The sequence below is a fragment of the Pipistrellus kuhlii genome, unplaced genomic scaffold (genome assembly GCF_014108245.1).
Source record: "Pipistrellus kuhlii isolate mPipKuh1 unplaced genomic scaffold, mPipKuh1.p scaffold_m20_p_16, whole genome shotgun sequence".
NCBI lineage: Eukaryota > Metazoa > Chordata > Mammalia > Chiroptera > Vespertilionidae > Pipistrellus > Pipistrellus kuhlii.
The window spans coordinates 6,133,024-6,155,339 of record NW_023425471.1 but is presented as its reverse complement, the minus strand read 5'-3'; the positions used below and the strand labels follow the sequence as shown (position 1 = coordinate 6,155,339).

General features: G+C 40.3%; 1 protein-coding gene across 9 annotated transcripts in view; it reads left to right on the top strand.

The window, feature by feature from the left end:
* The window catches only part of SH3KBP1 (SH3 domain containing kinase binding protein 1), a 342,524-nt gene that overhangs the window by 127,870 nt on the left and 192,338 nt on the right, over positions 1-22,316 (top strand). For all 9 annotated transcript variants that reach the window (XM_045582309.1, XM_045582310.1, XM_036439673.2 and 6 more), the window contains one exon: positions 14,461-14,584. In XM_045582309.1, the coding sequence (XP_045438265.1) occupies positions 14,461-14,584 (124 nt within the window). The remainder of the gene's footprint in view (positions 1-14,460; positions 14,585-22,316) is intronic.

Genomic DNA, 22,316 nt, shown 5'->3' with positions numbered 1-22,316 from the left:
GCATTGCGCCTGCAACCCAGGGGCATGTGACCTGACCGGGAATCGAACCATGACCTCCTGGTTCATAGGTCAATGCCCAATCACTGAGCCATGCTGGCCGAGTCAAGCAGTCTATTTTGAGAAAAAATGACCAAATTTAGTTGTGACTATCTGTTATTTAATAGTATTCATCTTTAACCTGTTGATGTTAAATGAAGGCAGATATTTCTAAGCACAACTGAAGACACTCCTATCTTAGCTGCTATCATTGGCAGTTTACCACTGTGAAATACTTCCTCCCTCTCAAACCTAAGCTTTAGAAACCAGGCACCTCAAATCGGGTTTTGTAATTCCCAGAATGCATTATTCTAAATTGAGCTTCTGGGTGTTCCTTTCTTCTTTGGGAGAGGGGTGGGGGAAGAGCGAGAGGCCTTCCAATAATAGGCATTAACCTTTGTCATACAATAATTAGAAAAATGGCCATTTAAAATTTTTTTTTAAAAAATGTGTTTTTATTTATTTTTATTTTTTTATTTTTTTTAAAGAGAGAGAAATGGAGGAAGGGAGAGGGAGAAAGAGAAACATCAATCGGTTGCCTACCCTACCATATGCATCTCAACTGGGCACCGAATCTATAACCTGGCAATGTGCTCTGACTGGGAATCCAACCAACTGAGCCACGTCGGCTGGAACTGTTTTTTGTATGTATGTATGTATGTATGTATGTATGTATGTATGTATGTATTTGTGTATATGTGTGTTTGTGTGTGTTAAAACAATAATTTTTGAGAAGAGAAGGCCTTGCAAATCATGTCACAAATCTAAGAAGAAACCAGGGAAAAAGTTGGGTTTTGCCAAATAAAAACTAGAAACTTCTGTTTGGAAAGAAATAGAATTGATAGAGAAGTAGCCAAGTGACAAATAAAAGAAAAATTCTGCAACATATATGAAAGACCATGGGATAATTCTTTAATACCCAGAGAGCTCTTGTAAATGAAAGGGAAGAGGCAATGTGCTCTGTAGAACTAACAAAACACACAAGCAAGCAGATCACAGGACTAAAAGGTCCAGCAGATGGTAAACATATGAAAACCTGATTAACCTTTTTACCAATTAAATAAATAGAAATTATTATAATTTTCTGTTACCAGGTTGGCAAAAATTAAGAGGTTTAAAAATACCTGATATGGGGAAACTGGTACTTTTTCATGCTATTGGTAGGAGTATAATCGAGACAAACTGGAGGTCAATTTGGCATGATCTGTTGACAGTGAGGCTATGTCACGTGTTTCACCCAGAAATTTCACTTTTGGGAATCTGTTGCTTGTGTGTATGTGCAAAGTTATAGACGCAGTGGTGCTCAACTCAACGTAGATTAAACCAAACCTGACATGTTAGCTTATAGGAAGGGTGGAGTATGGGGGAGGGGGCATAAGTGAGCAAAATCCTCAACTACCATATTAGGTAACAGAGAAGGTCTAGAATCAACAGAGCAGAAGACAGCAATGTGTGCAATTATTCAGAAGTTACAACAGTGAATACTAGAAGCAATAGCTCATACTGAAAAGTGACTGTCTCCTAGAAGACAAGGTCATGAGAATGGACATGGAGCTCCTGATACTGTCTTTTAGCACTGTGGGATATATATATATATATATATATATATATATATATATATATCTTCATTACTTTAGCAGTGATGATAGAGTATTGAAGTAAGAATGTGCTGTATTTAATTTCCTTATGTAACTTCATTTTCCTTACAGATAATTCTTTTTTGTTTGTTGGGTTATCTCAGGACATCCAAATCTTCTCATACCTTAAGCTAAATAGCTCTATAAAATGCCTAATATCTCCCCGCCCCCTCCCTCGCCCCTGGAAAAAATACCAGCACCTTCCAACCAGAGCTGATTGCTCTGGAAGCTGCTATCCAGGAAATTCCCATCACCTCTCTCATTATTGACTACCCTGCCTCTTGGATCCTTCCCTGTCTTGTTTCACTCACTTGATTTGGTGGGACACATCCTCCAGTAGCTTTCTGAGAGACAGTGCATGGAAGTTAATTTTTTGAGATCTCTGCCAAACGAACCACAGTAGGAGTTGTAGATATATTACTGTAGGAGGTCTTTCCTTTTAGTACTCACCGCTTCTCAGTACCTGGCCCATGCCTACTGGCAGGCGGGGTTCCCCTCCTGCTGATGGGGTCTGACAGCCCTGGGACCCAGAAGTTGTGCCTTTATCCGATAGATCTCATTTGATCTTTAAAACATTTTAATCTCCCGTTTTACAACGAACAAATGCGAGGCACCAGTGTTACAGCCTCAGCAGTGTCAGAGCCAGAACTTGAACTGAAGTGTCAGCTGTCTAAGCCAATGCTGCTCTTTTCAAACACAGCTGCTTCTTACTGGGAAGAAAAATAACAGTAGCAGGCCCTGAACGGTAAGTGCCAAATGCATGGCCACGGATGCAGGGTGAGTCTAATTATGGGTGCCCACTTGTGTCTGGTTCCTGATGTCTTCAGCTCTGGTTAGCCATCCTCTACTAGAAGTATCTTCCAGTCTTATTGAGTGTGTGTGTGTGTGTGTGTGTGTGTGTGTGTGTGTGTGTGTGTGTGAGAGAGAGAGAGAGAGAGAGAGAGAGAGAGAGAGAGAGAGAGAGAGAGAGAGAGAGAGAGATTTATAGCTGTGCTTTCATTTTTTTTTTGAGGTTTTTAAATTGTTTCTTTCTGTCTCTCCAAATATCAGGAAAGAGAAACATTGATGTGAAACATGCTGCCTCCTGCAACCCCCGCCCCCACTGGTGATTGAGCCTGAAACCTGTGCATGTGACCTGACTCAGAATCGAACTAGCGACCTTTTGGTCACATGTCAGTGCCCAACCAGCCACACCAGCCAGGGCTATAGTTATGCTCTAAGCTCCTTGTGATAATTAAAATACTCTGCATATCATTCTTATAAGCTCAGTATAATTCTTTTTATTGCTATAGTATCTGGTTTCAGGCAATGGAAGAATTTTACTCCCCTCTTCCCACTCCTCTTGCGATACGAAATGCCTCATTACTTAGCAGTTTTCTGCTGATTGGACAGTTTAGCATTTGATCTTTCTGTTAACCACTGTCAGGTGACCACACATAGGGTAATTAGATTAACCTGCCCCTCCTCTTCTTTGCTGAAACAATATAAAATCTGGGATTCTGTTGGCACAGACTTTCCTTAGATTAATGATCTTGGAGTTGCTGCATGGAAATTTACATAGCTCCCTACAGCTCTGAGAAATGAAAATGCCCAGCTGTCTAAAAGCTTTAATCAGAAAATGAGCATGAAATGGCATTGTTTTGTCATGGGTTCGGGATAATTTATTCTTGACAATCAAGTTATCCTGGGTGGAAGTGTGTATAAACATTCTTTCAACAACCAGTAAACAGGTGTTTGTTGTTTTTTTTTTGTTTTTTTTTTGGTAAAAATTCACAAATTACTTGGAAGCAGTTTTCAAATCACTGGTCCCTTCTGAAAGTTTATTCTGTGGCCATTTTCCTTGTGTCTCCTCTTTTAGATGGCAGTTTAGAGGTTAGTCTTCCAGGGCAGGCCAAGAACAACATTAGGAGCACACACATGGGGTGGGTGGAGCATGGTGTAACCTTCTCTGACATGGGACTGCCGGGCCTCAGCCCTCACTCAATCCTTTATTGCCTGGACTCCTCTTGGGACCCACTTCCCCTCTGTCAGAGAGAGATAATACTGCTCTGTAGTTCTCAGTGTGGCTATGAGCATTAAATGAATTGCTCTATATGAAATCATAGTATACATAATTGCAAGCTAATTCCATGGTTTTTAGGAGATCCAGGAAAATGAAAAATATGTCTAGCTTCTCTTTAGATGTAAAAGATCCTATTGCATTTACATTATTCTATTAGTTTATTAGTCGTAGAAGCAACTGTGATTGCAAAAATTAACATTGAGTTAGATACACATACTGCTTTCCTTTATACATGGCACATAGTAGGTACTCAGATGTCTGTTAATAAGTGATAGAGTTAATGACAACGGCGACCATTTATTGAGTGCCTGCTGGCTACCATTTATTGAGTGTCTGGGGATAAAAGATGAATGAGACCTATTCCTTATCCCTGAGGTGCTCACAGAGTAGCTGTGAGAGAGACTTATGGACTCATATTTAGTGTACAGAGGTCGGTGCTGAGACAGGGACTCTAACAAAGGGCCAAAGGAACACAGGCTCTTAATCATCATCAAAGCTGTTAAAGATGGCAGAAATGGCTATTGGACTTTGGGAGTCCCTTCCTCTTTTTTTTCTTTCTCCAAGAGCAAGCTGTTTACCTAGCACTTGATCCAGTAGTTCCTGTGTTTCAGGTAGCACTGCTTCGTGGAGTAGGTATGATGTTATCAGAAACACTTTAAAAATTTTCCGGAAGGGACTGATGGAGAAAGTGCCCACTTTTTAAGGAGCGCAATTTGAGATCATGTAATTAACCCTTTTGAGCATAAGTAAATAACCCCAAACTGCTTAACTTTTTTTTGTCTTAAAATTTTAAAAAATATATAGTTGACATACAATATTCTTTTTAAAATTAATTTCTTTATTGATTAAGGTATCACATATTTGTCCTCCCCCCCCCCCCCCATTCCAATCCCCTACCTCCCCCCCTTATTGTCCTTGACCACTGGTTAGGCTCATATGTATGCACATACGTCCTTTGGTTGATCTCTCCCTTTTATTCCCACCCTCCCTCTGAGGTCCAACAGTCTGACCCATGGCTCCTTATCTCTGGGTCTGTTCTTGTTCATCAGTCTATGTTGTTCACCATTTCCTCTAGATGAGTGAGATCATGTCCTACTGGAAATATACTTTAAGAACCAAAAATAAGACAAGTAATAATTGTTATTCTGAAAGGCATATGAATCAGTCTGTAGTGAACTTCTTTCTGGGCAACCAGTTCATTTGTGAACCAATTTCAATGTCAAACAGTTCCTTGACATACAATATTTTATAAGTTTCAGGTGTACAGCATAGCGGTTAGACATTTATATACCTTGTGAAATAATGCCTCATACCCATCTGTCAGCATACATAGTTATTACAATATTATTGACTGTATTCCCTGTGGTGTACATTCCCCATGACTTACTTTATATCTGGAAGTTGGTATTGACTGATCCCTTTATTTTTTTTGCCCATCCTCCCCTCACCCCTTCCCACCTGGCAACCATCAGTTCTTTGTATCTTTGAGTTTGCTTGTGTGTGTGTGTTTTTTTTTATTCTACATATAAGAGAAATCACATAGTATTTGTCTTTGTTCATTTTTTTTATTTCACTTAGCATAATACCTTCTAGGTCCATCCATATTGTGACAGATGGTGAGATTCCATTCTTTTTTATGGCTCAGTAATATTCCATGGTACTACATCTTCTTTATCATTGGACAGCTAGGTTGCTTCCATATTTTAGATATTGTAAATAATGCTTCAATGAATATAGGAGTGCATATATCTTTCAAATTAGTGTTTTTGATTTCTTCGGACAAATATCCAGAAGTGGGATTGCTGGGTCATATTTTTTAGGAATCTCAGTCCAAACTCTTATATGCACTCCAGCCACCAAAGTGAACTGTTTCTACCCATACTAAAACTACAAATAAGATTCAATATTGTCACTTTATATGCATTTTGTTTTTCTGGGTTGTTGTCATGTCATTAGTTATACTTATAATTCAAAAAAATTGAATTTTGACCCTAGCCGGTTTGACTCAGCAGATAGAGTGTCAGCCTGTGGATTGAAGGGCCCCAGATTCAATTATGATCAAGGGCACATGCCCAAGTTGTGGGTTTGAGCCGCGGTAGGGGGCATGCAGGAGGCAGGCAATCAATGATTCTCTCTCATCATTGATGTTCCTCTCTTTCCCTCTCCCTTCCTCTCTGAAATCAATAACAAGTATTTTTAAAAATTGAATTTTATAACATATAATTGAAAAAAATGGTTTGGGGGCTTTCTGTGATTTCCCTGACATTTTAACTTTTTCAGTTTCCCTTCTTGATAAAATATATAGACTGAAGAGCTGTCTTTTAACTGTGTGTGTTCATATATACTGCCATTGTGACCAGCAGCATTGGGACTTTAAAAATGAGTACTGGAAATTATATAACCAAACCATATTAGGGGCCACTGTGAACTCTTCCTGTTTGCAGAAAGAGTAGTCTAATGATTGGGAAGTAGTAAACACATTTCAATTATTAGTTTTTAAATTAATTAAAATTTTGCGTAGCTAACACAGGCACATGGTACCAATGAATAGGCACAAAATATATGCTTCCCTGTCTCTATGCCATTTTTTTCCATCCCAGGAGGCAGCCTCAGTTATTGGTTTGTTGTTCTGTATCACACAATGAAGTATGCACATGCTCATGCAAATGCTAGCATACATTATCACGCCTTTTTACCTAGCAACGTGTCTTGGCAGTTTTCCTTATTGAAACAGACCAGCCTCATTCTTGGGAGAGAGTCACATGATTTGGATTTATCATAATTCATGTAACCACTTCTCTACTGACACACATTTATGTTCTTTCAGTCTTTTGCTAATTTAAGCAATGCCATAATGATTAATCTTGTACATATGCTGTTTTGCACATGTGCAAGTAAATTTGCAGTTTAAAATTCCTAGAAGTGGAAATGCTGAGTCAAAAGGCATAGGCATTTAAATTTTTGATAGATAATTGCCATATTGCTTCCCAGAGAGGATGTACTGATTTATACATCAATTTATACTCTCGTTGGGAAGGATGAGAGGGTATCTATCTCTACACTATTGCCAAAACTATCAATTTTTCATTGTTGCCAATCTCATAGATAAAAATGATGTTTCATATCAGCAGAATTAACAAATTCAATGGTTATTGGAGAGATCCATTGAGAAACTTCATGATATTTAATATCAAGGAAAAAAGATATCTCATTATAATTTTAAAAAATTGTGTACCTCCCACTCTATCTAGGCTGTCAACCTTGGGAAAGTTTTGTGGTTGCTCTTTATATCTCTTGTACTTACTCTTTATATGAATACCAGCTGTGTGCCGGGCACTGCACTACGTGCTGTGAAAACAGATAGCATTCTGAGAGCCCAGATTCTAGTGATAGGACTTAGTAAACATTATAATTCAGTAGGTGTAAATGCTACAATTTTAGGTATGAGTTCTCTGTAACTGGCACTGTTCCCCCACTTTGACATTTGTCTTTGTTGATGAATTTTCTTTTTCTGTTCTATATTGTATTTATACTCTTCTGTAATTCATCTGTCTTTTGTTTTGTGGCTTCTGGATTTTGTGTCAGTGTAAATTGTCTTTCCTAAAGATTGTAAAATCTTTCTCCCATGCTTTCTTCTAGTGCTTTTAAGGTTCATTTTTTAAGTGACTAGATTTATTTTGAATGTCTAATATTTCCAGTCTAATAAAGAAATAAGTACTGCTTGTTTTTAAAAATGAGGCATTGCGTGAATTTCCTTATTGTATCTTCTTCCTACCATTCTTAAGCCATATCTGTACCCTGTGAGATGAGAATTGATTGTGAACCAGTGAACACTATTTGTATCATTGTAGGGATGATACAGATTTCCATGCTGTCATAGTTTTGCACTGAAATGAAAACGCTTCCCCTTGTCTATAGATAGTCATCCTGCTGATAACACTCTGCTAAATTGGCCATTTATACGACAAATATTTATTCAGTGCCTACTAAAGCATGTCCAAACAGCTAGTTGGTATTGACATCCTTTGATCCAATGGTAATAATCTAGCTGTTCAGTAGGGAATGGGCGTTGTATATAAAGATATAGAGATGACTGTCATGCAGGTAATTGTGTTGCATATCCAGTGACTATGTTATTCTTTGGGACATGGAGGTAGCTGTTCTGATCTTTGTTTGGTATCTAGTTCTTGCTGAACTCTTTGCAGCATTCATTCCTGTCCTGCAAATCAAGAGCTTCTTGCCTGGTTTTCTGTTATCAGTGATTCTTGGGAAAAAATACTACCAATATGTGGTTGAAGATTTACATAGAAACATGACAGTTACATTAAAAAAAAATACACACACACATACAAAAAAACTTTCCTTGTTTGCTTTGAGCCAAAGATATCTTGGGTATATTTATGAAGATATGTCAGAGCACTTTTCTCAGTGGCAGCATATTTTGTACGTATAAGAAAGCCATTGTGGTATGAGATGTCAACGTGGTTTCACTGTGTAATTTTTAGGGGAAGTTATGAAATATTTCAAGCATTGGTAAAAGACAGAAACAGAATAACAAATACCCATGTGCCCACCAATCCACTTATCAAGTTTTCATAGTTTGCTGTATTACTTCAAACACTGCATATACTGTATATCTATCTATCTATCTATCTATCTATCTATCTATCTATCTATTTATCTATCTATCTATCGATAGATATATAGATATATTTCTTTACAGTTGTCTCTAACAAAGTTGTTCCATTTCATGGTTCAACAGTATGGGTATTTTTTGAAAATTGTGCTAATGAAATATATATATTTTTAAAGAAACAGAATCTTATAAATGCAGCTGAAACTTCTTGGTGCTCTGCCGTTGCTTTCCGCACACTTGCGGTGTTTTCCCAGGACTTTTGAGGCTGCCTGGCCTTTCACGAAGGGAGCCAAACGCTGGGAAAGCAGTTCTGCAAGCAGAGGACATTTTTTGGGTGACTGCTGCTCCAACTTGCCTTTTGCGTGGGGTGGGCAGGAAGATATGCATGGGGAGGCAATGTGCTATTCTCGGATTCTGTAGCTATTCAAAACTCTCTTGATAAGTAGATTTGGTGTAAGGGTTTGTTTTTAGAGATTTCCTTTTATCTCCTGCCAGTGGTGATATTGCAAAAGGTTTTCCATGAACTAGTGTAGGGGCACAGCTGTGATCCCACAGCCATATCTGGCTCTAAAGAAAGCCTTACCTCCAGAGAGAAACAGACCAGCGCCTTGCATCTGAGTGAGGGGACCCTGCTGAGCCTCTCTCTAAGGCAGAGGGAAGCCTAGGACCAGAATTTCTGGCAGGCCAAGGCACATGTGCCTGTACTATTGGCTGAAAGAGAGAAGGAAATACTGCAAGACACGAGGAAAGCAGCTGTGATGTAGAGAAAGGATGCTGTGTGGGACACTCAGCTGGTTGTGTCAGTTAGATGAGTTGCACTTGGCTCATGCACTGAGGAGGGTGCAGCTGGCACATTCTGACCATTCATTTCCTTAATGTTGATCCCAGAAAGCTTCCTCCCTCTGATAGGAATTTTAAAAGACCCAAACACTAGCTTTTCATGTTTTTCACCTTCTAGGACAAGATGTGAACACATTTTGATTGAAAAGAATCTGTCTTCTGATTTAAGCGTTTGTGTTCTTTTAAATTGAAATTGCATACAGTGAAATACAGAGATTTTAGAAATACAGTTCAATGAATTTTTAGGTGTATGTACATCTGTGCAATTATCACCCAGACCAAATTATAGAACATTTTCATCCTCCCAGCAGGCTCTCTTGTACCTTTCACAGGCAGTATCTGAGGGTAACAGGTTAACTGCTGTTCAGAGATCTCTCACTATTGATTAGTCCTGCCTGTTGTCAAATTTCACATCAGTGGAATCATACAGTATGTCATATTTTGGGTCTGGCTTCTTTCACTAAACATTCTCACTGTGAAGCTCATTGTGTTATTAGGTGTAGTTCTTTTTATAGCATTTGCTATTTAATGACGACATTAATAATGACAATAAATAATTTGTATAGTACTCTCCAACTCACTGTTTGATTCTGAAGATACCGCTGTGATGCCAAAGCACTTAGCATTAGACTTTTTTTAGAGACAGAATTGCTGCTTAGAGTCTTTCAGTATTGCCCCCAAGGTTACCCACCTAATAAATGATGATGCCAGGACTAGTTCCATTTTAAAAAATATTTATTTTATTATTGACAGTATTACATATGTCTCCCATTTCCCCCTTTTATCCCCTTCTTCCAAGCCCCTATAATCACCCAGGTCTTCACCACCCTATTGTTCATTTCAATGGGCTATGCAAATATATATATTTCTTTATAAAAAACAACTCATAACATCATTCTTTCCATTTACCATGAAGTTGGTGGAAGACATAAAGAATAATAGGAGAGAGGGTCCCAAACTGGCCCTTCATTGGTGTCCTACTGTGTGGTATTTTGGTTACTTGAAAGAAATTAAGGTTCAATCCAGCATGTGCATAGTATATAATGGATGGGGAGGGAGGGGAGAAAAGTAGCCGACTTGGCTCAGCAGCCATCCACATACTGGCAGCTCCACTTATCAGAAAGCAGACGATGCTAGTTTACTGGTAGTTCCCAGTTGCATGCAAATTATGCATTTGCCCAATGAGGCTGCTGTTTGCAGGTTGCTAAATGTGTCACAGAGAAATTTTGCTAGAGTGGCATTATTGGGACTGTATGGCCTCCAGATTCGGGGGGGGGGGGGGAGCCATCTTGGGCTCTGAACAGCATAGTGCTTTGGGAAGCAGGAGTGGTATGAGTCCTCCTTTCTCTTTACTTGGGCGGTCCTTGCCACACGGCTCAGGTGTCGATGTAGCATCAATATCTTATTGATGGCCTTAATTTTACTGTATATGCCGAGTTTCCATTGTTAAAGCATCAGCTTTGAGATAAAGAGAAACAGGGTTTCCTTTATCTCCTAAAGCAATGTTCGGCAAACTCATTAGTTGACAGCCAAATATCAACAGTACAACGATTGAAATTTCTTTTGAGAGCCAAATTTTTTAAACTTAAACTTCTTTTAATACCGCTTTTTCAACATAGACCCACCCAGGCCATGGTATTTTGTGGAAGAACCACACTCAAGGGGCCAAAAAGCTTCACGTGGCTCGCGAGCCGCAGTTTGCCGACCATGGTCCTAAGAGTTTTGCTGATACCCAATTATTCTTTAGTGTTTTTAAGTATAATAAGTGCAATAATTGCTGATTTATATATGTAGATATGTAGGATTTCTATAAGCCCTATGGCTCACACATCTGGCCCAGGGTGTGGCCTCTACCACTGAGATCCAGATTCTTAACATAATAGTTAAAAGCATAGGCTTAGTGGTAAAAAAGCTGAGTTGAGGGTTGGGGGCTAGAAACACTCAAATCTAGGAAATCCAGTGTCCTACCACCTGGATCAGAACCTTGGAGAGCTCCAGGTAGCCAGAAGCTGGCAGCTGGAGGAGGCAGGGGTTACTCCAGTGCCAATTCCACCCTCCTCTGCAGCAAAGAGCTTTTTGTATATGGGTGATAAGAGACTCCCAGGATTTGGGCCTCAGTACTCACGGGCTTATAGAGAAAGCAGTAGTGCATTATTCAGGCATGGTGGGAAGTGAAGATCTCCACTGGAGGCAAGGTGAGGTGATTTTGAGTCTCCTTGCTAAAGACAGGAGAGCAGTTTTTCCTGAGAGGTGAGGTGTAGCAGGAGAGCTCTGCTGCAGCAAATGTCGTCATGCAAGTATCTATTTGAGTCCTGCTTTCGTTCTTTGGGGTATATATCTAGGAGTGGAATTGTTTAGTCATATGGTAGTTCTGTTTTCCACAGTGACTACACCATTTTACATTCCTACCAGCAATGTAAAAGGGTCCAATTCTCCACATCCTCATTAACACTGTTTTCCTTTTTATAAAAAAAATCCAGCCATCTTAGTGGGTATGAAGGGGTATTTCATTATGATTTTGATTTGTATTTCCCTAATGACTAATGGTGTTGAGCATGTAGTTATGAGATTATTTGCCATTTGTATATCTTCTTTGGAAAAATGTTTACTCAAGTTATTTGCCTGGTGTTCATGGGTTTGTTTGTTTGTCTTATAACCCTTACCGGAGGATATTTTCCCATTGATTTTTAGAGAGCATGAAAAGGACAGAGAGAGACAGAGAGAAACATAGATGTGAGAGAGACACACTGATTGGTTGCCTTCTGTACAGGCCCCAACACGGGGAGGGAGCAGGGATTGGGTATGTGCCCTTGACTGGAATTGAACCTGTGACCTTTCAGTCCTGGGCTGAAGGTATATCCATGAAGCCAAACCAGCTAGCGCTGGTGTTCATGTTTCTAAGGCAGTATGGGAGGAATTGAGAGAAACAGAGAAATTGAGGAAGTAGATAAAGCCCAACTGGGTGATTGGTTAGTTATGGGGCTAACACTGGTTTTTCCAGCCTGGGCAAGTGGGTAGATAATGGACTACCACACAGAATAGCTCCCTTTATCCAAGAGAAAAGGGATAGGATGGAGGGGAGATGTTGGGGTTGGGTGGCGCTATGTTGAGCATGGTGTATCTGGGTGTTGTACAGGCAGAGAGCAAGATGTACTGCCCATACCCGTGTGTCTGATTGGTTTCTCCAGAAAAACACAGGGCACGTTATGTTTTGTCCTCTCCCTGCTTTCATCTAAAAATCAGCTTGAGAAATTTGGTCATCATTAGGCTTCTCAATCTGGCAAATGTAAAAAAATCATTGTGGGGACAAAGGACTCTGGGAAATATGAACCGACACCTCTCCTGGTGCTGGTTTCTCTGCCCTTAAACACTTGCTTAACCAGATCAGCCTTTCCAGGTACATGGAGTGCTGCTCTGAAGCCTGGCCTGCAAGCACCCTTAACAAACCGTGGCTTCTGAAGCCATCTCTGATAACCACCCCAGTCTCTCAAGCATTTACCCCTTCCTGCCTCTTCCCCAACTGTGTGCCATTAGCTGTTAGTGCTAAGCAAATGCTTGTCATATCACCCAGCCCACCGAATTTCTCTGAATTAAAACACGGCAACGTTAGATGCTACATCACTGTATTACATGATGTCCAGTCATATCCACAATGCAAGGTAAAGTGAAGTTTGAACAACTGTTCTCCCCCCAAAGAACCAGCTGTTAGAGAATGAGCCCCCATGGCGGTTTGTTTTCTTTACTCGTAGAGCCATAGTCTGGCAGCCGCCACTAAGAAAGCATCTCATCATGCGCCTCAGGCGGGCAATGTTTGCAGATTGTCCCCTGATGCCATCTGCCTGTGAAGCTGCAGAAACCCCCAGCAACTGCTGTTTTAGCAGGTGCTGGGCTGCTGAGGTGGGAGTCCATGTGCATATACATGAATGCACACAGCTTTGTGCTGTGCTGGCCTGGGGTGCCAGCTGAAACTCGCAAGCCAGCAAAGCGCCAGCCCCAGTTGCTGGTTTCCGGTGGGGCCCTGGTGAGGGAGGTGGGGAGGGAGAGAGGGAAGGAGGGTGAAGCTGTTGTGAACCCAGCCAGCCATTCAGCAACTGGGACTTGACTACAGTAACGCTGTGTGTATGTAGGAAGCTGCCAGGCAGTGGCTGTGTTTTGACAAGCTTTTGTTCTTGTCCTGCTTCTGCCCAGGCCAGATTGTGGTCCCCTACCTAATTTACCATCTTCATGTTCATTCCATAGAAGTAGCCCTTCCCCATTTCTTGCCCCTTTGTTCTTTCTAAAGAACATTTTTCATCCTTGAGCCTTCCTGCCACTCAGCCATGCGTTGGGTCTAGCCCTTAGCTCTCTTTTTCACCGAGTCATTGTGATTACGGGTTCACACAAGCTCCAGATCTGCAGTTTGTGAGTTATTATCATTTCAGGTTAATGATGCTTTTGAAAAGAATTATGTGAATTATTAAAGTAATTTGAAGTCATAATATCAGCCATCAGGTTTTAAAAATCTATATGTTAATGGAGCTTTGATACAAGAACTCCTGGAGCAAACTTTTTCTGTAAAGATCTGTGTATTTTAGGCTTTGATCTCTCTCTCAACTACTCAACTCTGCTATGTAGCCTCAAAGCAGCTGTAGAAAATACTTAAGCAAATGAAGGCATTTTTGCTTTAATGCAAGTTTACTTATAAAACCAGGGGGCAGGTTATAGTTTGCTGATTCCAGGCCTAGAATGACAATCTTTATGTCACTTATTATTTTTATATTTTTCTTTGTTATGAGTTAAAAAGCCAGAGAACTTGATAACTGTAAATGAACTTAAATCATATTCTTTTGGATTTAGCATAATTGGGAGCACAATGGTGATTTGGGAATTTACTTCTCTAAACCCCTATTGGGAAAAATAAAAACCAGAAGGCTTTTAAGGGATGACTCTGCTTGACCAAAGCTTGCCATTGTTAAAAAAGTAGAATGGACTGTCACAGCTGTGTGGTTATGGCCACTTGGAATGGCATAGTCACATAAGGTCACATCACCATGTCGGCCATCATTTCATCTTATGGGACCAGATGCGTCTCTGAGAAACTTAAGGGGAAAAAACTACAAAAATATAGAAAATGGTGTTTTTAAAACATCCTGGTATACGGAGTTGAGATCATTGTAGTTGATTGTCAGAAAACTGAAGCATAAGATAGTCAAAGAAGCATTTTAAAATACCAAACTACAATCTTGTTTTCATCTTATCTGTGCTCACAGGAAATAAAGAAAGAGATGAAGAAAGACCCTCTCTCCAGCAAAGCTCCAGAAAAGCCCATGCACGAAGTGTCCAGTGGAAATGCTTTGCTGTCTTCTGAAACAATTCTGAGAACCAACAAGAGAGGTATGGAAAAAAAAAGAAAGAGCCCCTTTCCCCCACACAAACATAAACCAAGACTACCAGGTGAACTATGTCAAATTTCACATTGCCGAAAAATTGACTGGCATTTGCCCTTTTGGGTTTTTTAGTATACACTTTGGACACACACACACACACACACACACGGCCAGTAACGATACAATAACTATAACAAAGGGAACTAATAATTTTTTTTGACAGTGGGAAAGTAAACTACATTTGTGAATGATGATTTTTCTAGGACTTCAGCTTTTGCTTTCATATCTGTTTTTAAGGATGGAAGATGACTTTAGAGAATGCTATGGTGCAGGCTGTGTCCATGTCTGGCCATGCGCTCTTTTTAATTTCAGGGCAGGCTTTATCAGGGTCTTTCTATCTCTAACTGCTGGGCTCCTGAGCACACCTGGTCTCTGTCAGTTCACAAGGCAGTACATATAAGGTAGAGCTCATCCATTCATCTAACCAAGAAATCTTTAACCAGCCTCTCTTGAGACCTCGAGGCAGATTTTTAGGTATTAGCTTGCTGGAGTTTTGTTTTCTCCTCTACCCCCCTCCGCTTTCTGATATTGTTGTTTGAAACGATAGGAGAGAGAATATAAGACTGCAGAGAGGATTTGACTCAATTTTAGATTCTGGTCACATTAGACTCCCTGTTTTTTTCCCCCGACCCTGCCCTCCTGGTGGATCAACCAGGACACACATTAAGCCTGCCGGAGGTAGGTTAGCATCAGCTGCAGGCTTTTCACAGGCTTATTACTTCCTTAAAGAGAAATATAGAGCTGTTCAAAAGCAGGGGCAGGAAATGTATTAGCAAAGAGTTCCATTAAAAAAAAAAAAGGCAAGTTTACATAACCACGGGGAAGAACACCTAATCTTTCATAAAATGTAGACAGCCTAAGAATTTGTCCAATAAACTGTCCATTGATCATAGTGCTTGAGCCATTGCTTTGTGTGTCTCTTCCTTCCTTCTTCTTCCTCTACCCCCTCCAGCTGCCCTGGGTTACGTTTCCTTTTTATAAAAAATTATTCAGATTAAATATGGGCTGGAGGCCCACAATGGTTAGCAGCTATAGGATTTCCCCTCCTCTCCCCTCTCTTCCCCTCTCTTCCCCTCTCCTCCTCTCCCTTCCCCTCCCCTCTTCTTCCTTCCCCTCTTCTTCTCCTACCAATGCAGGAGATTGCCCATTTTAAGAATTAAGTGTAATTTGCTGTAAACCTACAGTCGTCCCCAAAAGTGTCTTCTACATTCTTGCAAATAAGTTCCAGAGCTCCTGAGGCCAGCCTGCTCTCATTGGGTTTGGACAGCTTAGAGCTCAGTGAGTGTCTGTCCATGTCTCCCAACCCCTGCTGATCTGAGCCCTCATTTCCTCCTGATGCTGCTGGGGGCCCTGAGCTGAGGTACATATTGATCAGCGGCGAGGCCTCTCTGCTAGCCCTGCTTTTGTAAAGTAAATAAGACAATTAAGGTAATTAATGAAATTTCACAAGATAAGAAATTAATTAAGGAATTAAGGTAATTATCTGGATGAGTTTGGTAAAAATACCGGAGAACTTCAAATCAATAAAGGGATCGAACTTTTTAGTTAATTGTCTCTTTACAACTAAAAATCTGGCCTTGGAGGTCCCCTATGAAATTCTTCATTAACCAAAAAATGGAATTAAAAAGAGTAGCTTACTGGCTATGTTCCTTTTTGGAACCTTCACCTTAGGCCCGCAGCCTGATTCTGATCAACATTTTACTCTTAGGTATTTTATAGAGGGAATCTGGCAATGGCTCTGAGACCTTAGCACATGGGGCGTTCTGTAAATATGAAACATTTAGCAAAGCATCTTCATGCTGTCCCAGGCTTCATGCTGACCTCTGGGTCACCTGGGCCCAACATAAATTTCCAGTTGAAGGGAAGCATTGTGTGCCAGGCCCAGTGCCCTTTGCGGCCCTGTCCCCGCCCATCAAGACTACCAGGATCCTACTACTCCTTATACTGAACAGCGGGTGGATTGATTGGCCTTGTAAGGCCAGATAAATAGTTCATTGTGTTGAGCTCAAAAGCTACATTTTTTCCCACCCCCAAATCAATGAAAAACCACTTTTTTCCCCCTTAAAACAAGGATCAGAGGCTAAATCTGTGGGATGATTCTAGTCACTTGGAAACACTTCCGTCCAACCAATTTTTCAAGTTTGAAGAAGTTATTTGTAAATGACCAAAGTCTCCTCCTTCCCTTTGTTTCCATCCAGCTTCGTCCCTAAAAATCTGTTAGATGTTTTTGTCTATGGCTGTTGTTATGGAGGGAAGTTGCTTTCAGAGTTTAGTAATAGCCTGCTTTGATTTCTTACAGTATGTGAGCCTGCCCTGTGAGGATTTAAGAGTTAACACAAGTTCTTTTCATTTATCAAAAATGAGATGACTATTTATATATGGGCCTTATCAGTTGATATAGGCTTAGCGTTGATTTAATAAAGAAAGAGTGAAGTCTGGTTTCTATGATGAGACAAGTTCGCTGGGTGCTGAACTTGAGACAGACTGAGCTGATGAAGTTTGCCCGATTGTGTCCAGGGATTTTGCATTTGGCGACATTGCCTCACTTTTCGGCAGAGGTGAATGGGTTATAGGGCCTCACAGTGTGGGCTGAGCTCGCCCTCCCGAGGCACCTGCATAATAAGGTCAGAAGATACCCCACGTTTGAAGAAAGCTATTCATAGCCTTGAGAAAGGCCAGGGCTGTGGAAAAATCAGTGTGGGGAGTGATTAGTGTTCGTTTTCAGCTTTAACCTTTGCAGGTTTCTGCAGAGTTGATTTAAGGAGGTACTGGAATGACTCCGTAGGCTTTTCGTTTGAGAAAAAGATGTGACTGAAATAGAGAGAGAAAGGGAGAGAGAGAGAGAGAGAGAGAGAGAGAGAGAGAGAGAGAGAGAGAGAGAGAGAGAGAGAGGGAGAGGGAGAGAGGGAGAGGGAGAGGGAGAGGGAGAGGGAGAGGGAGAGGGACAGGGAGAGGGAGAGGGAGAGGGAGAGGGAGAGGGAGAGGGAGAGGGAGAGGGAGAGGGAGAGGGAGAGGGAGAGGGAGAGAGATGCAGGTCCTCCAGATGGCTTGGCTGTCATCAGCTGTCCATTTCAGGCATTAGGACTGTAAGGACAGTTTTATTTGCTCCACCCCTGGCCACTTCTCTGGGCTTTACCTAAGTCACAGTGAAGGAGCTTCCTGTTTAAAACAAGCCTTCCCCAAGAACCAAGAAGTCATTTTTCATTTCAACTTGCAGCATGGATATTGTATATCCTAAAGTTATCCCAGGCTCAGAATGTTGACAAATTGGAGCTATAAATCTGAAAATTTTTCTTGGAGACAAATGTCATTCTCATGAACCAGACTGAAAAAGGTTGTCTGTGTTTCCTTTGGAGAGTGATTTATCATTTTGTTTTTTCTATCATTGAAACCATATGAGAACGATGGCCCCTTCTAAATTGCAACATTACTATAGGGAGGAGTTTTGTAAAAAATACATTCACACTTTGAGTTTAACAGCAGATATGCTAAATAATACTAGAAATTGAGCAAGGAGGATTTTGTCTATTTGAATATGGACTCTTTTCTACTTGAATTAAAATGAAATAAGAAATCATTTCGTTTCATCCTTAGATGGGTTTCTAGACCAACTTTATTCAGTTGGTAGGTCAAGTCCCCAGTCCCCTGCTGGCCTATGTAAGGACCAGCTTCTGTCTCAGGGCTCTCGTTTCCCAGTTCTTGCCTTGTTAGTGGGCATCATGGGGAAGCTGCTTCTCACCAAGCACCTCTTGCTGCCTATAATTTTGGACAGTGTTCCTTCCTCACTTTTGTGAAGATACAAATGAGCATTCAATAGCATGTTTCCTGCATACCTGCTATGGGCCTGCCCTTGTGCTTGGTGTTGAGGCCGATAGAAGGAGCAGAAAAACACCATGCAGCCCTGTCTGCAAGCAATTCCAGTTGGTTCTGTCACTTGGGGAATGTTGAGAAAATGCTTCATATTTTATATCTTTTTTATGGCAATGTGGGGATATGTCTCTTACTTACTTCTGTCATTCTGAATGTGAAGCCATTCCGCAAGTTTCTGGTTGGCTTTATATGTCCTTATTTCTATTTCCAGTTTATCATGAATTCAGTGTTTGGTAAGTCTCTATTGTATTTTGCACATTTATTATTTTTTTCTATTATTATTATTATTATTATTATTATAGTTGTTGTTATGCTCTCTTGATATAAAATGTACTTTATTATCATCTTTTTAAGTCGCGCTGCTACTTGGCATCTGCCTTTCAAAAGATAAACTGCTTTTACCATCTTTAACGTTTGTTATGCATTTGCATTTTACCTCCCTTTCCAGAGATTAATGCTGAAAGGTCGAATGGTTTCAAAGATGTTATTTGTAACACCGATGCTCTAACACTGATGCTCTGAGATGAGAGTCAAGTTGAACTGGGGGAGGGTTGCTCTCTGACTTGGTATGTGGATATGACTTTGTAAAACATTTCTCTGTGGGCTCATTTCTCATGTGTTTTGTCCTTCAGACAGGTTTAATTCAAAAGTTTTCCTTAACAGAGGGATCAACAGCTGCTCTGCCTCTGGTGACACACTGTTGCTTTAAAAATTAGTGCAGAAATTCTTCAGACTTCATTTTGTGTGTGGATGGGTGACACACACGTGCCCTTCAACATTAATATGGGCCTAGTGTTTGCTGCAAAGAGGGATCTCCATTTTGGTCTGCTGCTGGTAACTGTCAGAAGAATTTTACCTAATGTTTGTTTTTCTTTTCCTTATAATTTCAGCACTAGTCATTCTAATCCCTAAACAGATCGGGCCATAGTGACTTCCCTCCTTTATTTCTGCTGAAGGGGAAATGTTTATTTCAAGCTTTCATTTCTTTAGCATTTACTTGGCTACTTGGAATAGTCTTCTCCAGGTACCTTTGGCTTGTTCATTAGAATATGAGTGAATGTGCGCATGTGTGCGAATGTGCATATGTTGGCGTGGAACCCTCGTGTTGTCTCTGAGGCACTGGTCTGGATCTTGATAGACAGTTGGCTTTTTGCTTGAAATGAAACTATAAACAAAGGATGGGGAGAGTGTGATCCTTAATAAAGGAAAGGTCATCTGCTTTGGTTTTTCAGTGCTTTGTTATTTAAGGTGGATGTGAGATCTGGGGATTTGTTTATGTAGAAACAAGATGTTTTTCATTTCAAATTTCCTTTATGACAAATAAATGTGAATTACCCCCAGTCACCTAGGAATCGGAAAGTATGGTGTGTTGGGTCAGATTTTTCTTTGAGTTTCCAAACCACCTGTCAATTTGACCTAAATTGCTGGCTTTTATGGGTAGCTAGAAGTGTAAGAGTTAGGAAAAGGTTTTACTGTTGTGTGCAAGCTCTTGGCTATCACCTGAGCTGGTCTTTCCCACAAGGAAATGAAAATAAAACTGGCAACTTGGCAGTGAATGTGGATGGATATAATTTATAGTTATTCAATAATACATATATCTGTGTGATTGTACCTGTATATACATTTATAGTCATATCCTCCCCCCTCCCCGTGGGCCTTTGTTCTTGAAATGTTGAGAGTAAAGAGACCTTGGAGAGGTCATTTAAAGTAACTGATCCCAGACTGCTTTTCTGCACAGGTTCTGTTGGGAGCCTGTGTCAGTGCCAGTAATTAATGTTAGAATATGTTGCCCTTGTTCATTTTCTCATCTGAGTAGTACTGCCTCTTGGGATTGTGGTAGTGGTGAAATGGGTGGAAAAAGCCATTCTGGAGGGGTATTGCTATTGTACATTTTCTGTACAATTTTTATATGTAAGCCATTTACGAAAGTGGTTTTTAGATTTTTTTTCTATCATCTCCTTTCAATCTCTGCATCCTGGTTCGAAGACATTAACACTAGAGTAATGAGTGTCCCATGGAACAATTGTTGATTTAGATTTACTTTGCACTCCTGCTGGGTTTCTACCCAAGTCCACCCAGGACCATCCATGAAGTGGTTTTGTGGTGGTGGCTCCACCTGGTGGCTCTCCTAAGAAACGCCTCCTCGCCACCTTTTCTTTCTCCCTGGGTGAACCTTGTACAAGATGACTTAGTGTTCTCAATTGATGTAATTCCATCGCAGACTCACACTTATTATATTAAACACATTCTCTCTTTTTAAAAAACAAATGATTTTTTTAAATTATTGAGGTGCCCTAATGGTTTGGCTAGGTGGATAGAGTATTGGCTCATGGACGGAAGGGTGGTGGGTTCAATTCTGGTCAAGGTTCTATACCTTGGTTATAGGCTTGATCCTTGGCCCTGGTCGGGAGGCAACCAATTGATGTATCTCTCCCACATCAAAGTTTCTCTCTCTCTGTCTCTCCCTCTTCCTTTCACTATCTCTCAAAATCAACGGAAATATGTCCTCATGTGAGAATTAACAAAAAAATATTGAGGTAACATTGGTTAATAATATGATATAAATTTCAGATGTGCAACATTATATTGAATAACTCAATATCTGTATACTCTATTGCATGCTTACCATCCAAGGTCTAGTTTCCTTCCATTACCATATATTTTACCCACCCTTTATCTAATTTATTTTCTCTCGACCCTCCCTCCCTTCTGTTAACCGCCACCCTGTTGTCTGTATCTATTAGTTTGTTTTATCAGTATGTTTATTGCTTTTAGTTTTATATTGCACATGAGTGAAATCATCAGTTTTTGTCCTTTTCTGTTTGACTTATTTCACATAGCATAATACCCTCAAGATCTACCTATGTTACTGCAAATGGCAATATTTCATCTTTTTAATGGTTGAGCAATGTTCCATTACACACACACACACACACACACACACACACACACTCACTATATATATATATATATATATATATATATATATATATATATATATATATATATATAAAACTTCTGCTTCATTCACCCATCCTTGGACACTTAGCTTATTTCCATGTCTGGCTATGTAACACACACTGGGGGGGGGGGGGGAAGACAAATTAAAAAAAAAAAGAAAAGAGAGAGAAAATTAAAAAAAGACAAAATTTTCTCATTGAACTCATAGACTCCGTTTCTCTATCTTGTTCAATATTTTATACCTCCATAGACCAGGGTCATTGCTGATGAACATAAAAGCAGGACTCCTGCAAGCATGACTCTGGGTGTAGATATTAATTTGGACAGAATAAAGTATTACATTAAAATCCCTGTAGGGAAGCCAAATTCTCCTCTTTAATGGCTCCAGATACCCCCTGACTATGTAGTTACACGTCGATTTTTTACTGTGTGGGAAGTCGGTGCCCCTAAACTCCAGTTGTTCAAGGGTCAACTTTGCTTCTTCATTTCTTGTTGAACCCATTTTTCCTCAAAGGAGCAGTATTTTATTACTGATGTTGTTTTCGGTTGTCAGCAGGTGGTGAAATAAAAAGGCCACTGACTTTGTTGGCTTTATTATCGTTTGTCAGTTCTCTACAGGAAGCCCCATCGTGCCTGGGCATGGGCTGCCCCTTCTGCCCTGCTCTGGGTATACCACCAAGTCTAAGTACTCTTGATAAATAAAAATGCTTCTTCTTTAATTTAATTGTTTTTTGTTAGTTGATGACATTACAGATGTGCCTTGTAGCTACATTGCCAGGTTTATCTGAGAATTTAATCATTACTTATGACTTTGCTGCTATAGGAAAAAGCATACAGAGGTCCACACA